Source organism: Nilaparvata lugens, chromosome 4, assembly GCF_014356525.2.
Source record: "Nilaparvata lugens isolate BPH chromosome 4, ASM1435652v1, whole genome shotgun sequence".
NCBI lineage: Eukaryota > Metazoa > Arthropoda > Insecta > Hemiptera > Delphacidae > Nilaparvata > Nilaparvata lugens.
In genome coordinates, this window is record NC_052507.1 from 21,228,655 (window position 1) to 21,254,623 (window position 25,969).

General features: G+C 31.7%; 2 protein-coding genes across 5 annotated transcripts in view; one reads left to right on the forward strand and one right to left on the reverse strand.

The window, feature by feature from the left end:
* Window positions 1-9,474, reverse strand: part of LOC111043754 (lysine-specific demethylase 3A-like) — a 307,135-nt gene extending 297,661 nt beyond the window's left edge. For both annotated transcript variants that reach the window (XM_039426923.1, XM_039426922.1), the window contains exon 1: window positions 9,215-9,474. In XM_039426923.1, the coding sequence (XP_039282857.1) occupies window positions 9,215-9,370 (156 nt within the window). In that variant the 5' untranslated portion in view covers window positions 9,371-9,474. The remainder of the gene's footprint in view (window positions 1-9,214) is intronic.
* A 106-nt stretch (window positions 9,475-9,580) lies between these two features.
* LOC111056540 (receptor expression-enhancing protein 1) overlaps window positions 9,581-25,969 on the forward strand; it is a 50,984-nt gene continuing 34,595 nt past the window's right edge. For 2 of the 3 annotated variants that reach the window (XM_039426932.1, XM_039426933.1), the window contains exon 1: window positions 9,592-9,731. In XM_039426932.1, coding sequence (XP_039282866.1) covers window positions 9,700-9,731 — 32 coding nt within the window. In that variant the 5' untranslated portion in view covers window positions 9,592-9,699. Of the gene's footprint in view, window positions 9,732-25,969 lie in introns of all 3 variants that reach the window. The other variant, XM_039426930.1, reaches the window with a different exon arrangement.

Genomic DNA, 25,969 nt, shown 5'->3' on the forward strand with positions numbered 1-25,969 from the left:
CAAGAAACCGTTGAGAGGTTCAGTGGTCTACTTTCACACAATGCGAGCAAAGCAGAGCTGCGCGATGTCGGACGTGAGCTATTTCTGAACTGAATCAAAGCAATGACCTGCGTCCAGTTGCAATAACATTACGCTACGGATTACACCAATATACTGCGATTCAAGGCAGATTTCTCCAAAAGTTATTAGATGGCAGTTGGATTTTATTCTACTAGGCTCAAGTAAACATTCTATTAGCCTAAGGCCACCAGAGCCTAGGGATTGTATTGCATTTTGTTTATTACAGTATCACATGAATCTTGTCGTTATTTATTCACTAAGCTCAAGGAATGAAAATTCAAACGATTTTTCAATGTATTGTAATTCAACAAACTTGCATATTACGAAACAGGAATTTATAAATAGAATAGGATATAAATAATTAGTGTTCTTCATACAAATACTGTAAGGTACATTGATAATAATTTGTTGTCTGCAAGGTTTGAAATTTATATTGTTTGTAATTAAATAATATTAATTCATTAATTTTTTAGACTTCACCATAAATAATTTCGAAAATTCAATCTAGAATAAACACCAACTTACTATTATAATATACGATATCCAGTTATCGCGAAAGTTGATTGTAACATTTTGTGATAGTAATGATATGATATTTTAGGATAGAATTTTAGGAAAATTCTCTTTGTTAAATAATATACTGCATTAATTTATACTTGATCGAAAAATTTTGGAGTTGACAGTACAGAATACTTTCAATAAAATAACTTCGGAAAATAAAAAGAAAAAAAAACAGTTTAATGTGATCTTTATTTCAATCTTCTCAAAAGTGAATTTACTCGGAGTGGATAAATTAAGATAACAACAATACTAGGAACTGAAAACACACTGAAAGTTTTGTGAACGAACCTAATACATTAGTAATTAATTCTACTGATAATGGCAGTTTCATCACAAAAGCGACCTTGCTGCCTCAAGTAGCCTACTCTCACTACTGATTACTCAAACTGAGTCTGAGTGTAAACAATTAAAAAATCAAATCCCACTCAATGATAAGGATGATTGCTCGACCTGAAGCTATCAACTTGGCCCACTTTCTAACATACCTTTTCATTATCTCTCACAATTACTTGCTCAACACATGAATGACAACAGAAATTAAACAAGACTTGTGTTTCTATCTCTTCTTCAACAAACCAGAAATATAAGTAAAAATATAAATTTGGTTACTAGTTACAGTATATTGAAAATAATATCATATTTTTTTTATAAAAGTAATGAAAATAGTAATTTCTTTATAAATTACACTTTCAGCTTTCAGTTACGAGAATGAGAATACGTAAATAATGAAACTGTGTATGATTGCTTCTATCTACGTCATAATGCGAATTCGTCATAAACCGAATAGTGAAATACTAAATAGACTAAAGCATATAAATTATAATAACATGTTGTATGTAGAATGGTATGTTATTAACTTATAACAAAATATCACAGGCAATTAATTTCAAAGTAGGCCTATTATACTTTCGATCTGGTTTGATAATGATACAATTTACTATTTCTTTTGAGTTTTCTTTGTACTTTTCATGAGACTTTATAACTTATATCCTTCATGACCATTCCTAAAGAGAAATAATGTGGAAAGTGTCTAGTGGAGGGAAATTAAATTTGATCTACCATAAATTTACCATAACCGTAATCATAACTTTGATCTACCATAAATTTATCATAACTTTGATCTACCATAAATTTATCATAACTTTGATCTACCATAAATTTATCATAACTTTGATCTACCATAAATTTATCATAACTTTGATCTACCATAAATTTATCATAACTTTGATCTACCATAAATTTATCATAACTTTGATCTACCATAAATTTACCATAACCGTAATCATAACTTTGATCTACCATAAATTTATCATAACTTTGATCTACCATAAATTTATCATAACTTTGATCTACCATAAATTTATCATAACTTTGATCTACCATAACCGATGGATCAAGATTAATAACCGAGACAAATTTAACTTAGAAATATAAACTGTTACAGATTTTTTAGAACGATGAATAAATAATATTATCAACGACAAGAAACTGTATCTCATCATTGTGGAAAGAAAAACTAGCTTCAACTACAGAATCTGATATTTGGAATTAATTGCCATAAGGTTCAATGGCCCTAGCTGCACAAGGAGAAATCAACCCAATAGTAGTGACTAGTGACTGACTGTCTGGGGCTGGGCAGTCACTACAGCTACAGCTACTGTACCGTATCACTTCTGTACGACTTCGATTCTGTTGTAATTATTTATGCTTCATCCAAAAGAAATTACGATGAAAAAACTAATTATAGATAATAACTAAAAAATAGAGTAATTAAAAATAATTTTGATCGATGATCAAATGATATATTATGACCTCTCATCAATTATGTGAAGACCCAAGTAGAAAATGCTGAAAACAGAGGGACCAATAGAGTATTATGAATGTTATACATATTACATAGTATTTTAATAAATATACTTTTGTTCATACTCAAGGTGGATGGAACCATAGTGTAGGCCTATATAATATCTATAGGTACTTTCTATACTACTGGATAGATAAGATGAATGAATCATCTTTTTTATTCACTCTAATCAGAACAAATATATTATTTATGAGTAGAACGATGAATATCCTACATCTTCCATACAATGTGTATTAATTTAAATTATTTGAAATATGATCTGATGACCGTTTTTGATTTCTGCATCAAATTAATTGAAGGGAAATTCAGTGTTTGGGTTTATCTGAAAAATAATTCATTAAGATTTAAAGTAGTAGGATAACTAGTAGGATTCAACAAGCTCTCAAAATCACCAAAGACTTTATCTGTAAAGAATTGAAGAAGCAATAACAAGGTATTTGAAAATTAATATAGCTCTCTATAAACTGATATAAACTCTCTACAAACTAATACACTCTCTGAGGAGAGTTTAAGGTTTTAAGGGGGGTTTTGAAGATGAGTGTCGTTCTGAAAATTAATTTTATTTGGAATCTTGGAGCTAAATAAATATTACAGGTTTTTCGAGCTAATATTCACAGTTTTCCAAGAATTCATCTTCAAAAAATATTAGGTTCAAGGCAGACATCGTTTCTCAGTTATTACAATGGCACGTGATGCTTACATAGGCAAAGAACTGCCGCACCATTAAAAACTGTTATTTTTGCAACACTTGAAAAATTCGGAGCATTCCCAACTTTTTTCATTTTCCGCGATCGTTTGCCACACCTGCAGAAAGAGGATGAAGATGAGTCAGAGTGGAGGGGGTAAGGAGAAGGAGAGGAGGAGGAATCTTTGAAGAGCAATACAGACTGACTGGGGCGGGGCAATGACCCCTCGCAACACTCCAGGATGGGACAGGAATATCCTGAGCGGTGAGCGTCCTTCCTCCACGCCACTCCTCTTCATCCTATCCTCCTCCCCCCTCCCACAAAAAACGAACACGAACTTACATTCCTAGGCCCGTTTCCCACTCACAGCTACGCATAAAAAATATATATCTGAGTGTGCCCGCTCAATTTTAGCCGCAGTTTATTTAGAAGAAAACAGCCAAAGTTCTTGGAAGAATATTTTAGTATTTCACAGGCCAAACCACATAGTTTCCAGTGTATTCACCCCAAATGTTATCAAAACTATTGGGTATAGTTTGGGTATATCGAAATAGATGGAGCTGCCGCTCACATTTGTGTACAGACCGGTACAGATATGATATTAAAAACATAGATATAGGTCTATATCAAGCTTAGCCATAAACTCAGGATTGAGGAGATAATATTACACAAACCAGTACTTTTTGAGGATGAAAAGAGCCTACAAGAACCTTCTGGAGTTCGCATAGTATTGATCACATAATATAAATTGGACAGTAACTGAGGTAGGCCTACCTACACTACAAAACTATAATTCTTAGAGCAGACCAATTTCAAGAAGGTTACTGTAAGAGCCAAAAATTAATTTGAAGATGCAAATTCCAAACAGAGGGTATGTTCTACAATCAATGAGAATCGACATGAAGTGGAACATTTCATTTCTACATTATTTCCCTTCTATTGTTTCAGAACCACATTCCTGATGAAAATTGCCACAGTTGGTTTTACGAGTAACATTGATGTGCCCTGGAGTTCGAAAAATGCAAGGACAATAGTTTTTGTTTTTAGAAGAAAGCATCAGAAGTTGACTGAGATGACAAACCACTGATGCATGGGCGACAAGTGAAAACGGGCCAATATTGTAGTACGCCTACTGTGTTAACAACGAAAGTATGTCAAGTTCGAAAAGTTTTATAGGTCAAAGATGGTACTCGCGCATCAACTTCACAGAACTGAGAGCGTTGATCAGCTGGTCACCTCTCCTACTACTGTTATCACTTCCGGGGTAGATTACACCCCCGGCTGGCAGCCAAATACCAGACAACACCCCCGAATTCTTCTCGTGGCAAACCTCACACCCCTACACCCCCATGTACCCACCGCCACCCAATCGATAGAGCTGCGTAGAATTGACCCACGCGTGCGTACGCACACGCCCTACGCGCTACGACACTCTTCTACGCCTGTTTGGGGTTGGCTTCCCCCCTTTCTACATTCGCAAATTAAGCCAACGAAATTCCTCCAGACATATTTCCAGGAAGACTTGGCCTAATCCTCACAGAAACTTGACTGAATTTCAATTTGGAAAGTTTCTGCTATAATGTTAATATTGGATTTTCAAAGAAAATTATTAGAAATATAATAGAATATCATCTCAAAATTCAATTTACGAAAATTTGTAAATATAAATGGGAAAATAGAGTTGAAAACGAAATGATATGGTTAAAAATTACAATAGTACCATTTACTAGGTGTCAATAAGAATTTTCTAAGAAGAATGACTGTGGGAGAATGAGAGAAAAAGTAGAAACTGAGCTCAATTTAGGAATTGAATGGAGGAGCACTGTCCATCACTGTCCAAAGCATCCAAACAATGAAATTATGATAGATATACGAATTTTAAACTGCCACTAAGATAATATAAAAGTACTTCAGTTTTAATTGCTTTTTATAAAATTGTCAATAGTTACAGCATAGTTAATTGTTTTTATTTAAAAATGTTTTGAAATTTTATTCTTAAATTAAATTTTGTAAATTGTATTTTTACAACTCTATTATTATGATTTTATCTCCTTTCATAGTAATTCGAAGGTAATATTCAATTTTTAAATAAGTAGTGCTAGAATTATCCTTTGTCTTACTCTCATTTAAAAACAGAAGGGTTGAACTTTTAATTCCAAGCCAATTCAATAACACAGACAAAAAATAGATTCTCATGAATTTCAATAATTATGCTGCATGATGATTGTCTAGTCTGAAACCCTACAGACAAAAAAGTAGAGAGTATGATTCAAAAAAAAAAAAAAATATGAACACATTTTAATGTACGGTACATTCATCTCAACTTTTACGTCTCATTTCCATAAGATAATCTTCCTAAATCTGAAAATATCTTGATTTTTATTATTTTCATCAACATTATTAACTAAAAGATACCTATAAGTAATTAGAGCATCTCTACATGACTGTAGCCAAGAGGAAATGAATGAAATATTATGGTAAAATCTCAAATGAGATGTTGATGAGAAAGTAGTCTATTCATACCATTGTAATTATTTTCACACTAACAACTTATACTCAATTTAATTCTACTCAATGATTTGAGATTCACACAATCATTGAGAGAGCTTGGACAATCGATACGGAAATATTTTTGTTTCAATAGCTGTAAAATATGGCAATCAAAAATGTTTAATTATGTGTATTCTAGAGATTTTGTTAACGACAACAATTAGGATAAATCAGTCAATTATTGAACTATGAACTCGACAGTAGAACGCTAACGTTATCTTTATATAGCTTGTTTTAACAAAATAAATGACTCTAGAATGCAATATTATTGAGAAGCTTTCTATAGACTTTCTATCATGCTACACGTTGCTTACAGAAGAACATAAACAATAATGCAGTGTTTCAAAACAAATGAAAATGTTCTCCTTTTAAAATATCAGTATCTAAGTTATTGAAGTAAAAATCCAAAATGAACGAAATTTACACAAATGGAAAGAGAAAATGTTTAAGATTTCAATGAATCGTAATTATTTGAACCATCATCAACCTGTGATGGATGCTGAGAACTAATAGGTTTATTACCAATTTCACAAATCTCCTTTATCAAACAAAGCAATTTCGAAATATATTTTTTATTAATAATAAATCATTTGTAGATAATTATGACTAAACTGTTAGTTCATTACTGTTTAGAGATTAGAGTTAAGTAGTTAGTTACACATTTCTGAATCACGTGTAATTTGTATGAGAAGAGACGTTTTAGACGTAGTATGTTTTTAGTTTCTTTTCTATTGAATGAATTTTGTAAATGAATACGATATCACTGGATTGGTAAAGGGCTAAATGAAGATCTGACTCTTCACTTTGATCTAGCGAGATTATAATTATAGGGAGCTACTACTATAGCTTACAGGGAGCTATTACGTCCAGCTACTTCTATAGAGAAAATAATATAATAAAGCTATCTTTTCTCTATGCTACACTAATCGGAGGAACTGCATCTAATCACTTTGGCTGTGTATTACCAGAGACCTATAATACAATCATGCTATCTTTACTCTAGATACTCAGTAAACAAAAGAGTATTTTTCTATAATATAACGAGCTTTGGAACTGCAAAGATGTTTGCTGTGTAGCAAACTTTATACATGATAAATTGTTATTAATTATCATACTCGTTATTTTATACTCTATATAAATTATAAAATAAAGTTATATTCACAGTATCGGGAAAATTGAAATAGTCTCTTTTAATTTGTGTAAAGTTTGTTTGCTTAGAATTTGAACTTCGATAATGAGTTCAATTTTCATATGCCCATAATTTCATTTTGAATATTCAAATAATTACAAATTATAAATACTAATGTTGCTGAATAGTATACTGAGTATTAATACCCGTATTGGTAAAGTGTGTTCCTATTTGACAAACTTTGGCTTAATGACGGGGCGATTGCTGATGCAATAAAATGGAAAATTGAATCAGTATGTAGGTATTTGAACTAACACTGGACTCACTTGAAGAATACCAATAATTTTATTCGTAGAGCAAAAACTTCAAGTGTTTATCACCCAGTATATGAACTTTTGTGTGATTAGGAATTTAGAATTATTAAACACATCACAATTTTTTATTTTAAATGATGCTCCTAATACAATGGAAAAGTATACAGATTCATCTCAAGTTACTGAATCTCGTTTCTGGAATGTTCAGATGTGTGAAATTGATGCATGAAATTAATGACAGAAGATGAACACTGAAAAAATTCACAAGGGCGGAACCCAGATGACAACTCCAACTCATTTTTACTGCAAAAACCCATTTCGGAAAATAAAAAATGACAATTCTAATCCTTTGAGGTTTGAGTGATTGATCAAGGGCCAAGCTTTAAAAGATGGTATTTTGCAGCAAGCTTATATGAACAATAAATAAAGTTTTTAACACGTTTTAGAATCTAGATTCTAGACAAAATTCAAAATCTTAAAGTTTTTCTGTTGGAATTCTATTTTTACAGATTCGAAAATCATCTTCGAAGGTCATGACTGGTTCTGCTTTGTGTTTTTCTAGAAGTTATTTTTGATCCAAAATTAGCAAATTACTCCAGTAAGAAACTCTAACTGTGCACACTATATAGAAAATAGTTTACTACCAGCTAAGAACCTATTTTTATATAGGCTAAACGTTGAACATAAAGCAAGTATTTTTCCAATTCCTCGAAAATATATATTAATGATAAAAAAGATGACGAAAACTTGAAATTGCCGTATAAAAATGAGCCACTAAGGGCTCTGGGAAAAATGTAGACCAATGTTTGGATGTTTGATTTTGAATCAAATACCAAGCAAATAGAATTCAATCAACGAGTAATAACTCCTTATGAATAGTCAAATACAATTTCGAATACAATCCTCAAATAAATATAAAAAATAACAAACCAAAAAAGTTGAAAAATAAAACTTAAAGGTGGTGAATCAAAGTAAAATAATCACTTCTATCAATATAGTCTATGGGGTATTTCTGAAACGCTTTATAATCCCAATAATTAGTGATTATCACTAATTATCAATAATTAAGTGATATAGAAAAGTTATACAATAAGGTCGTATGTTAAGACAAAAAATATTGTTCCCTAACATAAATATTTTTTAAATAGAAGAATAAGTTTCAGTAAATTTTAAATCGATAGCCTCATGAAATACATAAAGCTAAATAAAATGAAGTAGTTATATAAATACTGATATATCGAGGGTGAAAAATAACGTAAGTGAGGAGTTTGAATTTTAAAACTTGAATCCTCCATAGAAATAATATGAAAATTTCAACACCGTGATAAAAGTGACACCATTATATAACTTGAACAAAAATTAAAAGCTTTGGAAAATAATTAAAAATTTTATTCAAGTTAGTAAGATAATCATGTACTTTTACGATACTGTAAGATTGCAATGTAATTCGGTTTTAAAAATTACCAGCAAGAAAATACAAATACAAGCTTTTGATTTTTACTTTTAGAGATTAAGTTAATAAGTTAATTATTAAATTTGTAGATTATATATCAAAAAATATTGTAATTTTATTATAATTTGCTGAAACAACTGTTATCTTTACTGTAGTTGGTAAGGCTACTATTGATTAAAAATTGAAGGCTAACAAATTAACTCCTCAAACCGATATAGTATAAAACGCTGAATTGATTGAAAAAACAATATAGCCTATTCAAACTTTGGAGATAGAAGAATTCAAAATATTTGACTTTTCAAAGCATAGTCCACTGGATACGAATTTTTCATTTTCCAATTATTAATAGAACATACAATAATTTTAAGGGGTAGGCTATACAGTTGCAAAAACGCACAATTCATTCAAAACTTACAAAGTGACGTTTTATCAACTCTTATCAAACGTCAAACTTGCGAGAGTAACCTGTCAAACGCTTTTCTAACCCCAAAAATTATCCTATAGTTTTGAGATTTTAGAAAAAAAGTTGTCATTATATAACATACCTGAATTTTTGTAAAAAATTGAATCATTTTATTTAAAAATACTTTAAATTACCTGAAGATCCTTATTAGTGTTATCCTTATGAGTTGCAGCACGTATCACTCCCGCCTTCCAGCCCCACTCACTTATTTTCGATAATTTCAGCTTAGAACTTGCACTCACTGACAGAAATCTTTTACCAACCACTTCATCTCTATATTTATGAGCCATTATACACACTTTATAACCATATTCAATTCACAAAACACCACTAATGTCAAAAATTTCATCACTGCACAGGTTAACACTACTCACCACCACAAGTCGCGGTTTGATACTTACGAAAACATTGTACAGCCAGTGCACCGAGACCTACATTCGGTCCGCGCGCAACAACATGACAAAAGTAGTACGCCGTCACGTGACCAAAACAAAACTACGTCACAAGCACAGCCTACAACAAGATGGCTGCTCAGTGAGAGATTGTGCTCGCCAGCTCACAGTTCCTATCTTTCGGCTCTAATGTTTGTATACCTTGCTCTCATCCATCAAAATATATAATGATATCAAGCATAATTTCTCGTCTAGTAATGTGAGTATCTTATCTTTAAACTTTCTAACATTTACATTTGTTTGTAATCAAAATATTTGATGTTGAACCAGTCGGCTTATCCATGGTCAGTCTAACCTTTAATTTTCATTTATATCGATGTGAATAAAGTAATGGATAAATTATAATGTTTTAAAGTATATTTGGTAGAATTTTAATTCTATGTTGTTCAGGTTCAAGCCTTGTCAATATTGTATGTGCCTATAATTGTGGTTTAATGCTTGTAAAGCAAACTTCATTCGATTGTTTTTGGTTGAAATAAGTTGGATCAAACAAAGGATCGTTTACATTTACTGTTCCTTATCTAATAATTTCTTTGTCTTTTAGTTCATTCTATTACTGTGAGCTATTGCTCTGTTACATTGCATTTGAATGTCGTACGATTGCTTGAGAGTCTGTCAATTCAGTTGTCTGTTCTGGGTAGCTCATTTTTTGTTTGGATATTAGGTTAGGTTCGTATAGGCTACAGTAAGCTAGCTAGACCAATGGGTTTGATAGCTAAATACTCTATTGATATAATTTTTTATATAAAACTTGACCAATGTAAAGCCTGTAACTTATAATGTGTTTATTTCGTTGTCAAAAACTCTTAACATTGTAATTATTAGTTTGTCTTAACAGGGTTCTCTTTTTATCTCCTCTGTCTGTAGTCCAATGTCCAATTTGTATATTAGTTTGTCTTAACAGGGTTCTCTTTTTATCTCCTCTGTCTGTAGTTCAATGTCCTTATCATATCTCTGGTATTATCTAAACAGCTAGTAATTCATATCTTTGGTATTATTTCATTTCATTTATTCATAGACAATAGATACAATAAAGGCAAAAACAACAGGCATTCGCCCAAAACTGCTTTAAACCTTAATTTGGAAAACACAGTCTAGATGTTATGTAGCCTAAATGATAACTTAATTCACACACTAATTATTTAAATTATTTTTTAAATTATCTTAACAGCTACCTAGTAAATTAATTGTATTTGATTTTTCTATTATTAGTATCTTTGCAGTAATTTATTACTCATATTGTGAATAATTATAATATTCCAAAATATAGTAATAACTATAATAGACCAAAATATAGAATTGTAAATATGTGTCTCGTAGCTTGAAGTAATGAATTAAAAATAAAAACCCAATCTATAAATAAATTTACCTCGATAGTATGACCGTATTGAGAAATATTAAGTAAGATGTGATCACATTGAATGGGCATATATGTGCAAGTGCAATTCAAATCATGCAAGAGCCGAGAAACAAGATTTGAAAAGTGCCATTGGAACACGTCCTGACTTGTATGTCGCTGTAGCCAGCAAGTTCAAGTGTTCAGACTATTGCTTCTTCAGATTTTGTTTCTCATTTGTAAGATTGGTCATGCATAACCAAGCTTGTACTTGCACATAAACTCATTCAATGTGATAACATCCTTAGCAATAATTAGTAGTTGATAAGGGTTTCCCAATTATTATTTACAGATTTCATGTTCTGTTCTGTACACAAATAATATAATAGTATATTATGCGTATGTTCAATCCCTCCTGGAATATGGCATCCTAGCATGTTCATCTTCAGCTGTTTTGAAACAACTTTCTGTCTCACAGAAGGCTATTATAAAAAATCTTCAAGAAGAGTGCAAGATATCCCGCAAACTTACTGTTTCAAGATTTCCCCGTTCTTAATAAAAGGCAGCTCTACAAAAAAAGTCTTGCAGTTAATATATAAAAAACAAGAATATATTCACAAACATTGAGCATAACTATCCGACTAGAAATAGATTACAGATAGGTATTCAGATTCCCGGACTCATCCATCACCTAAATTTATCCAACTCGTTTTACCTGGCTTATTGCCTTTATGTAAGCTTCCCTGTGATATGTTGCACTCCGAGGGGATCAGCATTGCGCGGGTTGGGGAGGTGGCTGCTCAGCATTGGACATGATGCCAGCCAACAATTAATTAGGTCACCATGTGTCAATCTTTGTTTCTTCTGAAATTTCCAAAACTCCCCACTTTCTCCTCCTGTACGGCTAGATAGCATATGATAGGTTCTGATAGAATATTTTTTATCTACAAACAACAAAATTCATAATCCCATAAGTTGTTATATAACATGATGTATAGTACTCTATAGTGTAAATAAAGCCGATTATTTTTGAAGTAGTTATAATTGATGTACATACATTTCTGTCAAGTGCTAAGCAAATTGATTTATAATGTATTGTACACGGCTCTCCTCACACACAGACTCGTTCTAGGTGATGAGAACTATTCTTTTAATTTATTTCAATTTTAACATCTAAAATGTGTGCAACAACTTACTTTTTGAGAATAAAAACTTTTTCATTCATTAATAATTTTCCCCAAATTAAGTAGTCGAATAGAATCCAGAAAGAAGTACATGTGGTATGTTCAATTTATTTCCCTGAAATTGAGATAACTTATGAATTTGAAATTAAAGCTGCGTTCACACCAAAGTTAGTAACAAAATGAAAAAGCCAGCCTTATAGATTCTATTAGATTGAACATAACTTATCATACACATGATGAACATATGTGTTTGTCAAGCTCTGTTCAATCTAATAGAATCTATAAGGATTAAGCTATTAACATTTTGTTAATAACTTTGGTGTAAATCCAGCTTAAGAATGCCATAAAATTCCATTAATACTAGAATTTATTGAGAGTATCTCTTAAGTTAACTTGATACTTTCATTCAGTAATTTGATACTTATTATCACTACAGTACTCAATATTTTTCCTCCCCAGAATATGAAAAAAATGTTTGATTTGAAATCATGTAAAATCTAAAGTGTCTAATCTAAACAATATATTTTAACTTCTTCATAACTTGAAAAATGCTGTAAATCTAAATGCTTGAAATTTCTTAAATCTAATACTTTTGATGTTTGTAGATCAATACATTAAAATGTTTAAAACAAAGAATCCAACGTGTTAAAACAAAGGCCTATTGTTTATTCCACGAACAACCTATAACCTATAGGTAATTCCACATTATAGGTTTTAATCAACTCTTTTATTACTTGTTAGTATCTGGTTTCTATTCTTGATATTTCAATTTCTTTGATTACATCCTAGTTAATGGTGAAGATAATTTTCTAAATTATTGTAATTGCCTTAATGCTGTGGTGCCTAGTACCTATGCAATAATACAGTTGCATAATATTGTTGCATACAGAAACTACCACAGCAGTTTCAATTTTGAGTAATAGAGTAATTGAGTAATATTCATCTAATTAATTTAGATCAATAATATTGTTATTTCATATTTTATCGAACTATTATTTTCAGTTTTTCCAATAAGGGTATAAATAAAAATGAGAAATCATATTATTAACTAAGCTTGTATTTTTCATGGAAATTCCGTTATTACTCAAATAATGAATGGATATTATATTTATAACAATAATTATCATTTTCATGATTGGTTCAACATGATTGTACTGTGTATTCATATAGTTTACTTTCTTTTGTTATTTCAAAGAGTAATGGAAAATATCTCTTTTAAAGATTAGGGTTTAAAGTTTTAGTTCCTAATTAATTAATGAATATTTAGTTAGATTTTCAATGAGTATACTGTATTCATACATTTTAATCTCTTTCATCTTGAAGGGAGGTGGAAGATATTTCGATCAAAGATTAGGGTGTAGGGGTTTAGCTCTCAACGGGGACGTTATTTAAGAGTCAACAAATTTCTGAGAGAAGGGAAGTAAATGAAAATATTTTCTTTCCATTAAAAGAGTTGCCAATCATGGGGAAGTGTATATCTCCGGGGTCATGTCAAAGACCATTCCTCCCTTCCAATTTCCATATCACAAGCTAATAACGGTAGATTTCAGCATAGAGAAAGGATAAGCGTCAGTTGCCAAATAAAGCTGCATGATGCTATTATACTTTTGAGGTGAAAGATCTTGGATAACATTGGTCGAATTCAGTTACATGGCAAATGGCAATGCCAATGGTCCTCATTCTTAAACTGCGTATAGTATTATTTTTGCATTTAGTTTCTTATTGTTGAAACTTATGTTAGAAACTGTAGAACCTCTGTAGAATCTCTTAGTAGCGGTATGTACATTTTATAAACTAAATAGTAATATGTTTGTTCTACAACGATATTACAAGTAATGTTTTACTTTTTATCGATTATATATAGTATCTAATATATTAATTAAAAATGAGATTGTAAATGAATTAAACATTCATACTTTTATTTTATATTTATTGAATAACAATTACACTAACAAAATGAAAAACAAAACAGGTGTTAAAAGACCAAAACTTCTTCTGTTCCTAAATTTAATCCAAATAACGGGGCACCGAGCTTCGCTCGTTATTTTTATTTATTGATAGACAGAACACAATTCTCTAAAATGATCGTGTTTATATTTCACATCTGGCTATAATTATATCATCTTATGAATTTCGGGGATGCGATATTTTGATTTTTCACATACTCACTCGCTCACTCACTTTTTTACTATCCACAGCTGTTTCAGCCAAAGATGAATTATAATTTTAATCTCGTTCAGCGAGTTTTCTCAAGGATGAGACCTAGTGCAATCGAATTTTTATTTCATAAACTTATTATGTTCCAAATTTCGTGAAAATCGTTAGAGCCGTTTTCGAGATCCGTTGAACATAAATAACCAGATAATATCGGGGGACCGAGCTTAGCTCTGGAGTACAAAAGCATACAAATTTTATAACGAAAGAGGAAATTATATTGTATTTATAGTTTATAGAATGATTCACTACAATATTTGTTAATTTACCATTTACTATTCTACACTAATATCATCTAGTTACTATTTTGGTCTTTTTAGAGTAAAAATTTAGCCCAACATTCACATTTATATGATGAAGTTTTCAATTGAGAATTACTTATATATTATTATTAATTAATTAATCGGATTGTTAGGACTGTTATTCATACACTAAATTTATGGTCATTGCTAATACTTTGTCACATTACTTTATAAACGAAATACTACACATGCAAAGGCCAACCAACAGCTGTGTGCATCTGCTAAAAAAAGTTTTAGTGTTGAAGAATTGAAAGAAAATTTAACTATTTGATGAATTTGGAAATATCACGAAAATATGTTTCTATTTTGAATATGATTATTATTTTTGACTTATTATAATTAATTTCACATTTCAAACCCTCAAGGTTTCTTCATTGTTGAGGTTGTGTTTATATTTTACAGTTTGGCTATACGTCAGCTTGCGAATTTCGGGGATGAGATATTTTGATTTTCCACAGACGCACTCGCTCACTCATTTTCATATCTAAAAACGACGAAAATCTCAGCTGTTTTTCCAAGGATGAATTATCCTTTTAATGTTGTTCAGCGAGTTTTCCTAGGGATGAGACCTAGTGCAATCGAATTTTTATATCATAAACCTACTATGTTCCGAATTTCGTGAGAATCGTTAGAGCCGTTTTTGAGATCCGGTCACATACAGATATATATGTAAACATAGAAACATCTAAACATATAAACAGAAATTGCTCGTTTAATAGTATAAGATAAAAATAACCAGATATTATAAAAATATAAACAGTCATACAGAAATTGCTCGCTTAATATAATAGGATAAAATGTTCAGAGTGGGATTAATTTGATCATTCATAACAAATAGTTTAATTTGTAATTATTGTTCAATTCGTAACAATTTTCACATCAAGAATGAATAGCTGGAATGAACTAAATTAGGCTATTCTAATTTGATAGAATAGCCAAAAACAAATTATCAACACTTTAAATATTCTAAAATACTGATATTCTTGAAGAAGAATAATTGAAAAGTTGAAATGAATTGGATAAAATTTAAAATAAGATTGCCTAATATTGAAACTCTCCGTGTAGAGGTTCAACTTCTTTTAGTTCAATATTATTTTTTTAATTTATTACACTGAATCAGGTAACGTTTTATCTTGTAAGTTGAATAGTTTTTAAACTCCTAAATAATTAATTTACAGAATCACAGTGAAATAAAATTAACAAACTTCAATACATGCTTTGTTTCCTATTGACGAATGAAATAATCTATTAGCCTATTTGGACTGATAAGTTTCAGGGCAAATAAAGTAGCCTCTTGGTTCATGATTCCCAGTTGTTTCATTTCTATGCCACCAATACTAATTCACAAATAATCACAAACTATTATGTGAGCGTGTTTCTTATCTGTGAGACACTCTTGTATAATCAATCTAATTTCTGGTATTGCATTCAAAGCTTGTACTTGTACACGTAAAAGCTTGTACTTTTCTAAATCATAAAGTAAGCAATATTTATTCAATTGATAGTGATGAATTATTGTTATGTAATTTCAATTTATGTTGAAACGCATCTCCTAGACAAATAATTTTTGTGTATTTAGTTGTTGTTTGTATCATGGTTTCATGATTAGATAATTTATATAGGATCAATAAAGATTTTACTTCTCGTTTTCAATGTTAAGTTTGATGCTTTTGTGTATAAAATAAATTTTAGATAATTCACAAAACAACATTCAAAATAAAAATATTTATCAAATGAATAACTAATTAAATTTTTCAATTATTTTGGGTTTTGAATAAAATTTTGTATTCAAATTTAATTATTAATCAAATTATTAAATTTTCATTTTGGTTTCTTACATACGCCTCTCCACAGTCAATGGATCAATTTTCTTCGGTCTCACTCAAATTGTGAGATTGCTGAGTCTCACTGTATAAATGCAACACAATACAAAAATCATCAACTTCTCTTATAAATTAGAAAAATAGTAATTGAGAATAATGTTTTTTTGTATTGTCACTGAGCATCCAAAATAATGAACACTTTTCAACTCCCAAACTCCCAAATTTTTATAATCTAATAAATTAGATTAGATTATTTATCTAATGTATATCAAATATATTTGATTTGAGGACTACCCCAAACTTGTGAAGGAAGCTATGAGTAAACTGCACCACATGTAGGCAGATTTGCTGTTTGGTGACGGTACTTGCTTCAATTCAAACTAATTTAGATTCAAGTGCGGCCTTGACCGTCCCAAGTGTCGAGCCAGAATAAAATTATAATGATGCATCGTTCTTTGTGTTGCTTGTGCTTCAACTACATTGTAAGTCTCTAACAAGTTGAGAACACTACTGGCACTTTGTGCCAACATTTTTCACAGAAAGCATTTTTGCTTTCCAACTCACTTCAAGTGTAAATTTAGTCACGACTGTTAAATATTCTCAGGGTTTTGTCTCTGATCAGTGTTGAAATTTGTGATATGTATTATGGAAACTATGCTGACTAATAGAAATCTGGTCTGAAAATGTTGAAGAAGCCTTTCAACTTTGGCTTTATCATAATAGTTCTTCATATTTAACCAAGCTTCATACTCCATCAATTCATTATATTCTTAAAAATAATTGGCTTTCCTGATTAATTTGAAGCAGTTTCAAGTGGTAAATAATTGTATAGACTAAAAACTATGGTGCGCCAGAAATCGTATTGCATTTTTCACCGTTCAGTAGAATATTTTGGAGAAATAATCATTCTACTTGAAGTTGAGTTGTCGGTTATACATGTATGTCAATTTTATTTGTAATCCTTCATTACAAGACACCTACTGTACAATTATATTCTTCATCTTGCCATGGAAGTTCAGTTGTTTTTACGAAGTATTTTATTTTGATTCAGATGAAAAAGTATATTCTCCAAGTAAATTGCAAATAAATGTTTTAATATTGAATATATTTCATACTATGAGCTGCAGATAAATTATTATGGTCCTAAAACTTGTGGTTTAGTTGAAAATAATTATTCAAAAAATCGGTGATTTTTAATATTTTCCTAAAAAGATGAAGAGTGGTGCAGAATATTTTGTACTGTATTTTTATGCATTTTCTCATAATAGTGGGTTTCCTTTGTGGAAGTTAAGTACTTGAAGCATTTAAATGCAAAGTAAGAGCTCAAAATTGAACTATTCCGATTCAGACTTCTCCGGTACTTTCATTGGATTTTCTGATGTCACGCACCAGTAGTTCGGTTCCATTGACTCCACGCCCTGGCTTCTAGTTGGTTGGCTATGGCATCGACCTAACATAGACACTTCTTACTTTTCCTCTTTTTCTTCTTCGATTCCACTCCTCTAACTTCTCAGACACCATTTTTCAATCCTATGCAAGCTGGAATTCATACCCATTGGCAGTTCCTGGTACCATGTGGTTTTATTCCCTACCCCAGAAATCTCGTTTCCTTCCGATTGTGTTTCAATGTGTTATTCACTTCCTCAATGCTATGAAACCAGAGCTTTATTCAGAAGTTTCGGAAATTATTGAAATTTAGATTTTCAAACAATGTACGGTACATTAATTAGTCCTTTAAACATTTTTATGATAAATACTCTTTACTATACTTATACTCTTTACTACTTACAGGAAAGACAAGGTGCTTTGAGATTGGAGAACTAAACTCAGATATAAAACAAATCCACAACTAGGATCTGAATAATTTTGATAGTCCCCTCATCAATTTTTAAAAAAGAGTTCTCATTTTCTGTGAGTTAGAGCAGAGAAATATTGATAATATAAAGTCCATGGTTACCATTTGATTAGCTCTGACAATTCTGTGAAATATTTTTGATCGTTCAGCTTATAGCATTTAGAAAACAAAAAAGTGTCTACTGACATCTAATAAAATATCAACAGAACTGATGTATTGTTTGCAATTAATTAGCTATTCATAATAATTTGAACAGGTTTTTGGGCTCTGCTTCTTCTTATTTTCTCAATCATCTTTGTAATTTGTGCATTATTGAATGAATCCACATATTAAAGTTAATCTTTTTTCATTAGGGCTACTCTTGAATAGAAAGAAAAGATAAGAATCTAAGTACCCTTTTTTTAAATTGTTTATTTACGACATGTTTAGGCCATGATGCCATTATCAAGTAATTGAATAAAAATAAAGTAAATTAAAAAATAACATTTAATAAAATAACCCTGTAATAGTATTTATTTAATGTTATTTTTTAATTTATTTTATTCAATTACTTGATAATGGCATCATGGCCTAAACATGTCGTAAATAAACAATTTAAAAAAAGGGTACTTGGATTTTTTTTATTTCTATTTAAGTTGTATATAATCCCGGTATTATTAATGTGGAAATATTCTGCAACATATTTGAATAAAAATTGGTACCTTCTCTTCTGCGATCCCCCAGTACATACAAATATATTAGAAAGATAATAGTTAATACCTCACCCTAGAATCATTATTTTATGTCAACAAAATAGCTGTTTGAGTTGACTCGTGAAGCATGATCTAGCCTACAACCTAGGGTGTAGGGTTGTTGTGAATTGTGTCCTGCAACCCCATAAATTTCGTGCTAAATTGTTCAGAAACTTTCCGTTTTCCGGGTAAACACCGGGGGCTCCATGCATAATTATTATCAAACCACCACTTGCGCCCCATTGAAAAGCGGGGACAGTAAATCATTTTATTTTGATGATGCCAACAATATTTGCTATGTGATATTTTCTTTTGTACTCTGTTGATGTCGGTATTTAGGAATTGTGCTAATTATGCTCATCATGCCCACTGTGTTCATCTCTTGGTCGACTGTGGGCGGAAATATGAAGGTTTCTTCCGGTAGATATGCTGATGAATGTTTGTTGTGTATTGGATGGAAATGCAAATTATTCCATTGTAATGAAAATTGCAATTGGACAGTTTTCATTTCTTATGGGATTGATTTATCAATGTTGTTGAAGTGGCTCTATTTGTGAAGCACATCTCTATTAGGTATATTATCTATAAACCATGGAATAATAAATTAAAGTATTCTTTCTTCCATGGATAAGACCCTTTTTATGTGATTTTCAATGAATCATAGTTAGTTTTGTTTTTTGAACAGAAAGATTACACTACCAGGACCAGTATTTTACAAGCTGTAAAAATGCAGAGATTGATATTATGTAGTTTTTGAATATGCCATGGAGCATGAACTCAAAATTTATGAAGTTAGTAATCAAACGTTTTGCTCAAGAAAATTATTTATTTTGGTATTGGTATATTGGAATCACCCACACTCTTTTGAATTCCACTTGCCTCAGAAGCTATTCATCTAAATCCATCAAATCTTCACATTTTTTTAAATTTATTTCATCATTAATTTACATGTAACATAAAGTTTACTATTAAAGCATATGTAATACACAATACACAAGGTAATTGAAACACTATTTACTATTACTATGTTAACACTTTCAAGATAATGTGATACATATTTTTAATTTTGATCTCCTGCTCCTAATGCTCCAAAAATGTTGTTATTCCATGGTAGATGATTCTTGATTTTTTATTTTAGAGGTGTCATTCTTGTTCATAATTTATTGAAGCTTTGTATTATAAGTTTACACTTTGCTCCTGTTGAAATATTTGAATTTCTATTTCCATTTTCTATGAATTCAAACTAGTTAATATTCAAATCATATGTACACTACTACAATTGAATCGTTGTAAATTATAGTGATTCGGATATCGACCTTTTCTTTTTGCGACATATTTGTTTGTCTCTGCTGCTGCAGTTATTTGCCTCGCTTGGACAGTTTCTCTTCTGAGCGAATTGTGATGGAAATTCAAAGTTTTGGTCGTCAGAACAGTGCTAGCCGCAAGTTGGTGTCCCGACGTCTTACTAGCTCTTTATAGGGAACGCTGCTTCTCTCAAATGCTCCCGGGCAAGATTGGAGACCGCTCTCAAGCGAATTTATAAATAGAGGAGCCAACACACGTTTCTTGACACATTTTCTCTCTCTTCACTTCAGTACTCATATTCTGTCTCTCTCTCTTTGGTCATGCTCTCACTGCAGCTAACTCTTTTGTTTGCCAACACTCAACTTTAGAACTATATATTGCATGGTGAACTCGATCTCGATCATTCGTGATGACTTGCATTTACGAGATAGATTTTAGATATTAATTTCAACTAACTATTAGTGTAGTGTAGAATAAAGAAAGATTGGAGGAATTTGCCTCTGGTATTATTGTCCCCGTTTTTTATTGGACGTCAAATTTATTTGGAGTTTTACAAAAGAAAACGTACTACCAATTTACAGTATTTCAACTAGGAGCGTTATTAGATACACTGGACTAAATTACTAGATAATGGTGTTTTTCGGTTACCTATATAAGTTTACTTGTAGATGGGTAATGCGGTGAGAGAAAAGCAGACAAAATGAAAATTTTCTTCAAGTATAGTAATAATTATGACAGATATCAATTATTGAATAAAATTCGAATACTGATATTATGGACACAAGGAATAAAATGAGTGAAGGTTCATTTTTTTGGTTGTCTAAGAGATTGAGGTTTGAGAGGTTTTCCTGTGTAGTTGTAATAGTTATAATCTAATTGATTCTACAGTATTGGAGTGCTTGTTTCAAATTCAAATAAATCTACAGTATAGACATTCTCGATTAATATTGTTTTTAGAATAGAATCCTGCTCTATAATTAGGTATATCATTCTACAGTATAATTCAGTATCTTTAACTGTAATTAATTCAGTATATTATAATTCAGTATTCTATGTTTTAATATATGCTATTTATGACAGCTACTGAATAAGCAGGAAACGTATCTAGCTATTTTTATTGAATTGTTTGTTGTTGCTTTGATCAGGCTGGCCAAGAATCTCCTCGACTGATGTTTGTCTCTGGGAAAAATGAGCACATCTCCCCCTCTCCTTTGCACCTCTACAAAAACTTGATGGACTTCTTCCTCTCTCAAATGGTCCATGTAGTCTATCAATAGAATGGCATGTCTGCCTTGTGTTCTGTGTTGTGACAATTCATAGCCACTTGAAACTACTGGAGCAATCAACTTCATGTCGCTTTGCTGATGGGCTGTGGCTGTCTTAACAATAGTTCCTGTTGTTTTACTTAGATAGTACAAGATGTTTTTATTAGACCAATCCATTTTGGTAATTTCTCATTTGGACCATCAAATGATGTTAGCTTAGCTATCATCAGAGGGATCGGTACAATGATGATTTCTTAGTATAGCTTGGTATGATCTTTCAATTGTGTATTTCTTTCTACAATTTAATATTGACAATTTATTCAGCTTCTGTTTTTCAAGTTGAATATTCGAAAAATGAGAATGGCGACATCACTTATATTCGGACTATGTATTTAAATCAGGAAGAAGAGATTTTAAACTTTAGTTGTTCCTTGTCACATTTGATAAATAAATTTCCCCTTTGATTTATCAAATTCACTTCATACATTTTGACTCCACATGCATTTTCAAATTTTCATCGAATTATTTCCACTCTGAAGTAGACGTGCACTAATATCTGTGTTCCCGAGGCAGTAACGTTCTACAGTTGTGCCTTTAACAACCACATTATACTTCATTAGTATCTACTATCTATCCTTTTACCCTTGCAGTCTCAAAATTATTTATTGTCTTGAAAAGACGAATGATAAATAATCATAATTCAGAATAGTTTTGAAATGGGGTATTCTTTAGTGACTATGCAATGAAGTGTAGTACCTATTGTATACAGTATACAATATCTTACATTAAATATCTCTGATACCGGTATTCCACATCATAGAAAAGGGTTAGTTTCGTAATAAGTGATAAGTGAGTCTTTTGTATGCGGTTGGTACTGTGAGAAGCCTATTTTTTAGAGACAGTTTTGTAGGCCGGCGTATCGAAAGCGTGTGGTAGCTGCTACGTTGGTAATGGCAGTAGCTGGTAGTTACAGAAAGAATGGACAATAAATAGTATTGTGATGATGCAATGGCTGTGGGCCCATGTCACCCACTCCATTCCATGTATTCGGGTCAGAGCGGCGGCAATGGCGGTCTCTGCTATTCGAAAATCCAATCCGGAACTGATATGCTAATCGTGGAGATTGATTATGTTTCTGAGTCTTGACAGGTCCCTCCCTCCCTGGTAAGTTTGATAAGCTGTTGACTTTTCGATATCTGTCAAGTGATTTGACAGGTAGTCAAACGAGATTCATCCCACCTACAGAAGTTATTATTTTCTTATAATCGCATTTTGTCAGACTAATATGACAGTATAAAATACACAAGTCTGATTCACTGTGAATTGATAGTTGTGAGTGCATTCACTTGATGAGTAAATTCTTTACCATTTCATTGACTCACATACTTAAACAACAATGATACAATATTCTATATAAATAAATAATGATTTATAGAAAATATATTTAGGTTTTAATCATGCCATTCTTAAAATGTGAACAGACGCAACTAACTTGGAATGTTTGTCAATTGTGAGTGGATTACCGGTATGCTACCTATTAGCCTAGTTTATTAAAAAATTGAAAAGTTTATAAATTTCCTGAGACATTTGTTTCGCTGCTTGTGTTTGGTAGTGATAGGAAAGGAGTTGACAGTGTTGCTAAATTGCAACATTAATCGAGTAGAATACATTATTAAGTGTATATTATGATATGGGATGAAGATTTTTTCAATACATTGCAATCTAATCTAAAAAGACTAATGAGCATTTTTTCTAATATAGTAGAGGCAGATGATGATGATGATCATGAGAATATATATTCCAATAGATTACTAATTTCGATAACAAATACAGTGTTAATATTCATAACATTGCCAAACAGTGATAAATATCAATGAAAGTACAGACATTGATAGCATTGCCAAAACAGTGATAAATATCTATGGAAGTACAGTATAATATTCATAAGCATAACACTGTATAACTGTGCTACAAGCATGATCGAAGTGACTTTCCTTAGTTGTTACGAATGACGATGAATAGAAGACAATCCGGACCCGGAACAAGCAACACTGCCAACTGCGTTGCTGGAGCGCTGAACATCAAATCAACTCCCCGAATTCGTCCCGCCAATTTTCACGGTCCAGTTTTCCGAATCGGCGGCGCTCTTTTTCACCAAAACTACAGTTTTCTGCTCTCCTTCGACGCAGTGAAAAGCCGTTCTGTGATGATGAATAATAACAGTTTCTTGTTTTCTTTTCATTCTGTCTCAAACTTCACGGTTCTCTTCCACATCGAAGATTTTGTTTGTTGTTCACTCCAACATCAGAGATTTTTTTATTCATGGTGGAAAGGTAGACATTTTCCCAAAAACTCCCTTCATCGGAGAAAAAAACGATAAATACTCTCCTTGTTAGACATCCATATTATTTTGTTAACTCTCAAAGTTGGGCATCATATTAACTCTATAAATTCCTCAGGTTTCAAGTTGCTTTCATTAGTGTCTTTGATTGTTTGCTTCTCTCAAACCTTTTTTGAAATTGGTCAGATAGCTAACTGAAGCTTGAGGAGCAGGACATGAAAACTGATGGTTGTGGTGTAGGTTTGCCAACATGGGTCACGAGTCACGAGGAATTTTATGAGATTTCATATGTGTTGTAGTGTGGGTTTGTTTGCAGTTACAACCACAGCATTATTCGCATTGCAACCCACCTCACTGGCTTAGAGCCCTGATACTTATCTCGCTAGTCTTTATCCAATGTAAGTTCTACACGATCCGAATCCATTTTGAAGTGCTCAAGTGCTGAAGGCAGTAACTAGTTTATAATGAAGTTGGCTATTATTGCGAGCCTTTATTCATTGCAGGGTGTCCAACTGTTGGTCAGAGTATTCGTTTGTTTGTGTGGTGTTAAATCTGAGGTTGAAAAGCCGAAAATATATTTTAAATTATTCAAAAAATTCAAGGTAGAATATACAAAAGCATTTAGCTTATTGACGCTTAAGTTCATAATGGCAGTTATTAGTTACCAATGATACTTGCTCTGTTGTCATAATATACACTTTTTGAATAAATCTCGGTTGCACTCATAATATTCGCCAATATCTGATCATCTCATCAACCCAAGTGAACCCATTTCATCTTCATATTGAAGTAATATTATTATTTTCTGCTACCATCTAATTTATGGCATTCAACTATGGGGAAACTCCTCATCCTCCCATGTCTTGTTCAAGCTTCAAAAAAGGCCTTGAGAATAATATGTAAGAAGGCCCCTTTTACTCCATGCAGAGATTTATTTGTAAGTATGGGACTGTTGATAGTGCCATCATTGTATATACTGGCATGACTAACATCAATGAAAAAATATTACTGAATATGTGATGAACAGTATTGTACATAGTTATGAAACTAGGCATAGAATAATATTAGAGTCAATTATTGTCAGTATGCAGGATCGAAAAAGTATTGACAATACATGTCTATAAACTTTTTAATGCTCTCTCTAATGAGATAAGAGAAATTGACTGAGAGTTTTAAACGATTTTTAAAGAATTTGCTCCTTGGGAAATGTTTATATAAGGTAGATGAGTTTTTCGAAATACAATTAATTAGTCCAGTCAAGGAAAAGTTGTAGAGGGAAAAGTTGGGAAGTCAATTTTTGACCCCGCATTTCTGTTTAGGGTAGTAAGGAGGTGAACATATCAAAAGTCCCCACCCCTGCCCACTGTGCTAAGGGAGTGGGGGTGGTTTAAAGGTACAATTTTTTGGTTTCTCGCATAAAACTCAAAAACTATGCATCCTAAGGACTTGATTGTCATATAACAAATTGAGGCTTACATAATTTCCTACAATATTAATACCACAACTTTTTATATATATCCTCTAGTTTTCGAGATATCCGCTCTTGAATGTGTGACATTTTTGAAAAAACACGTTTGCCGTCAATTTTTTTCTATTTTTGCTCTTATAACTTTTTAAAAATCGTCGGGAAAAATCCATGCTGATTATGACCTTATGAAGCATTAGATTCTCTTCATTTCGATGTATAATTTCACACTTTTACGAATTTCCCTACTCCTTTTGCAGCAGCTTTAGTGTTGAGTGTGAAATCTCCTCTTTTGCAACAATAGACCCATTGACAAAGGAATTTGGAGGGAATGTTTTAAACCAACATTTTTGACTTTGCAGCTTTGTTGAAACCAGTTAGGAGGAGAAAATATCAAAAGTCCCCATTCCTTACTCATGTGCTAAGGGAATGAGGGTGGTTTAAAAGTTGCGTTTTTCAGCGTTTTGCTTCCACGCTCATATCTTGAGAACAATGCGTTCCACAGACATAACGATTCAAAAATGAAACTTGATAAATTTTCTACACTTTTTGATCAGTGCAATTTGTGAAATTTCCAACAGTTCCGAGATATTCGCTCTTGAAGGAGTGTAATAAT